At 32.1% G+C, this 3,973-nt stretch overlaps 1 protein-coding gene across 1 annotated transcript; it reads left to right on the top strand.

Moving 5' to 3' along the window:
• Positions 1-397: 397 nt before the first annotated feature.
• Positions 398-2,180, top strand: LOC114759060 (chalcone synthase-like). The gene is made up of 2 exons (XM_028948163.1): positions 398-575; positions 1,180-2,180. Exons 1-2 carry the CDS (start codon positions 401-403, stop codon positions 2,178-2,180), a joined length of 1,176 nt encoding a protein of 391 aa, XP_028803996.1. The 5' UTR covers positions 398-400.
• The last annotated feature ends 1,793 nt before the right edge of the window (positions 2,181-3,973 follow it).

Here is a 3,973-nt window from a genome sequence, read left to right as displayed (position 1 = left end):
GAAGGGTAAAATTATATATCCATACAAAAATTTCTCTCAGTGCCTTATAAATAAGACCAAAAAATATCTTCTCTTTCTGTTTTATAAATATGACCATAGGAGTATATATTAAGAAAATAACAAATTTAAATTAAGTCGATGAATTTGTGTAAAATTTTTATCATATTAATTGTAATTAGAACCAGTTTGTCTTGGGATTTGATCCACGGAGAAAAATAAATGACAACTCAACCATCTCATCATTTTGAACTGGAGATATGTTTCCCAAGGTACGTAGACCCATTCCGGGTCTATAAATAAGTGTCATCAACATGACATCATTTTTGGCTGATACAATAATACCTCTATAAAATCCTCAAGGCCCCTCCACAAGGATCTATGTAAGGCTGATATTGGAAAAATGGAACATTTGGAAGAGATCAGAGAGGCTCAGAGAGGCCGTGGCACAGCCACCATCCTGGCCATTGGCACAGCCAATCCCTCCACCTGCATCCATCAAGACGATCCTGATTACTACTTCAGACTCACCAACACTCAACACTTGACTCACCTCAAGCCCAAGTTTCAACGCATTTGTAAGTGTGTCTATTTAGTTTTTTTCCCCCCTAATCATAAGTGTCATCTTATAGAAACAATCTTATTCGAGATATTATTATACTGGCACTAAATATAGATATCTCTTCAATAGAGATTTAAATCTCGGTTTGTCATGTTGTGAAAGACTAACTTTTTTTGTTATATCCAATCCCTATTTGTATCTATTTAATTTATTTATTTGCAATACTCACATGATACATTAAATTATTTGAACAATATTATCAAGACCTTTTTTTCTAACATAACTAAACTTAGCGTGTAACCTTATGTTTAAGGGAGATGTTTGATATCATTCCGGCTACATCGCCCCGGCATTAAATTAATTAGTTCATTTTCATTAAGAAAACTAAGTTAATAAGTTATCAGTAAAAAATATGTTTGTCTTTCCAAAATATTCATTTTAATTATTTAATTAATTTTGAAAATTATTCCTTATATACATAATATTGGTAATTAATAGGACTAACGTAGAAAATTTATCTCTAAGACTAGGCTGATCAGGATCAAAACAAATCCCTCAAGTATTTCATACATTTAGAAGCAAATGACGTGTGTGTATTAAAATTTTATAACCTGTCATAGGTGAGAAGTCCATGATAAAGAAGCGTTATGCATACCTGACAGAAGAGATGCTGAAACAAAACCCTAATCTACGCTCTGCAAATGAACCTTCACTTGATACACGCCAAGACATGGTGATTATGGAGATTCCGAAGCTCGGTGAAAAGGCAGCTTCAAACGCCATCAAAGAATGGGGAAGACCGAAATCGGAGATCACCCATCTCATCTTCTGCTCCACTTCCGGCGTCGACATGCCCAGCGCCGACTACCACCTTGTCAACCTTTTAGGTCTCAACCCATCCACCAAACGCTTCATGCTCTACTTCCAAGGCTGCTTCGCCGGCGCAACCGTGCTCCGCCTAGCCAAAGATCTCGCCGAGAATAACGCCGGCGCTCGGGTTCTTGCAGTATGCTCCGAGATATCCTCCGTCAACATCCATCCACCATCTGAAACACACCTAGACTCATTGGTTAGCCATGCTATCTTCGGGGACGGAGCTTCTGCTGTGATCGTTGGATCAAACCCAGAAATTTCCATTGAAAGACCATTGTTCTATCTTGTTTCAGCATCAGAAACGATTCTGCCAAACTCTGAAGGCGCCATTGAAGGACACTTACGTGAAGTGGGATTCACACTACATCTTAAGAAGAACCTGTCTCGCTTGATCGGAGAAAATATAGAGAAAATCCTTGAAGAAGCAATGAGTTTGATTGGAATCAAAGATTGGAACTCGCTGTTTTGGATAGTGCATCCTGGCGGGGCATCGATACTGAGAGAGATAGAAGAAAGGGTTGGGTTGGAGGAAGATAAATTGAGAGCGACGAAACACGTACTGACAGAATATGGGAACATGTCAAGTGCTTGTGTGTTGTTTATATTAGATGAAATGAGAAGGAAATCCATGGAGGAAGGAAGAGCCACTACTGGAGAAGGACGTCAATGGGGTGTTCTCTTTGGATTTGGTCCAGGCTTGACCATAGAGACTCTGGTCTTGCACAGTGTTACAATTCCTAGAGATTAGAACAATTCGAAATTGGGGTTCTTGTTCAATACTTATCTCAATAATGGGTATGGTGTGCTCTTCATTTTAATGAAATATGAATTATCTAAAATTTAATTTATATGGCCCGTATGTAAAATTTTTAATATACAGATTTTAATAATAAATTTATTTTTTTAAGTCTCAGTTATAAAATTATTTTTATTTAATTTTGTATTTTTTAAATAAAAATTAAATTTATAATTTGGATTGGACCATTCAAAGATTTTGTTAAATAATCACAACAACAAAATTGGATTAATGAAAGAAGAAAATAAACAAATAAATATTTATAACTGGGCAAGCTTCAGCCATTTCAGCTCTTGGCTTGGTGGTGGGGGCTTTTAGAATTCCCCCCTCGGGTCACGGGTTCGACTTGGCAGCGAGGATATCGTACAAAGGACCTTTCCATTAATGAGGTATTGCCAAATACCTCTCTTTTTAATTAAAACACTAAAAAAAAATAACAACGTTAACAATTGATTTTTACATCAATCTAAAAAATAATTAATAGCAGTTTTATATAAATTAATTAAAATGATTTATTTAATAAAATTTTTAAGTTATTTTCAGTAGGCAGTTATAGAATTGAAATATCTCGTATACTCCATTAAATTAATATCTGAACAACAATTATCTAAAAAATTTAAATTTAAATAATCAGTTGAAAGATGAAACCAGATTTAAAATATAAGATATCTGAATTCCTTTACCTTTTATACACACACATATATTAAAATAATATAAATTACTATATATATAAACAATTCAATGTTAAAATAAAAAATTCAATTTATAATTTGGATTTGGTCCAGGCTTGACCATAGAGACTCTGGTGTTGCGGTGTTACCATATAGACAATTCTAGAGATTAGAACTAATAGGGGTTGGGTCTAACAGAAGGGCTAGTCTCTCACAACGTAGTGAATCAATATTCGAATTCACATTGAAAGAGGTGTTCACATTTAATACCGGATAATGCCTCCAATAGAAGAACATCTATGTTTTAGCAAAAAAAAAAAAACAAGAAGAACAATTTAAAATTGGGGTTCTTATTCAATACTTATTCCAGCAATCGGTATGGTGTGCTCGTCATTTTGATAAAATATGAATTATCTGAAATTTAAATAGTCCATATTTAAAATATTTAATATACAATTCTTATTAATAAATTTATTATTTTAAGAAGTCTCAATTATAAATTTATTTTTATTTTTATTTTTTTATTTGTTAAAATTAAAAATTCAATTTACAATAATAACAATAAAAAATTGTTTTAATGGAAAACAGAAATAAATAATTTTTGCCTTTGCCTGTCAGGTCATGAGTTCGACTTGGCAGCCAGAATATCGTGCCAGGGACCTGCTCATTAATGAGGTATTGCCAAATACCTCTCTTTATAATTAAAACACTAAAAAAAATAGCAACGTTAATAATTGATTTTACATCGATCTAAAAATATTATAACAGTTTTATATAAATTAATAAAATAAAATAAATCAAAATGAGTTATCTTTAGAAAAAAAATTAAGTTATTTTCAATAGGCATACGACTAATTAGTTATAAAATTAAAATATCTCGTATACTCCATCAAATTAATATCTGAAACAATTATCTAAAAAATTTAAATTCATATCATCAGTTAAAAGATGAAACCAGATTTAAAATATAAGATATCTGAATCTTTTTACCTTATATATACATTTTTTAAAATAATATAAATTAAAATAATATGAGATGATAATGAAATGGATAATGTTAATTTAGATAAATCT

This window comes from Neltuma alba, unplaced genomic scaffold (genome assembly GCF_004799145.2).
Source record: "Neltuma alba isolate B1F8T4 unplaced genomic scaffold, ASM479914v2 tig00010785_pilon, whole genome shotgun sequence".
NCBI lineage: Eukaryota > Viridiplantae > Streptophyta > Magnoliopsida > Fabales > Fabaceae > Neltuma > Neltuma alba.
Note: the sequence above shows the minus strand (reverse complement) of the source record. Positions and strands in the feature narration are given on the sequence as shown.

What these genes read in the sequence shown, in the direction of transcription:
- LOC114759060 (XM_028948163.1), top strand. Translation starts at nt 401, where the DNA reads ATGGAACATTTGGAAGAGATCAGAGAGGCTCAGAGAGGCCGTGGCACA. An exon ending in GCCCAAGTTTCAACGCATTT is followed by an intron (nt 576 to 1,179) that starts GTAAGTGTGTCT and finishes AACCTGTCATAG; the next exon opens with GTGAGAAGTCCATGATAAAG.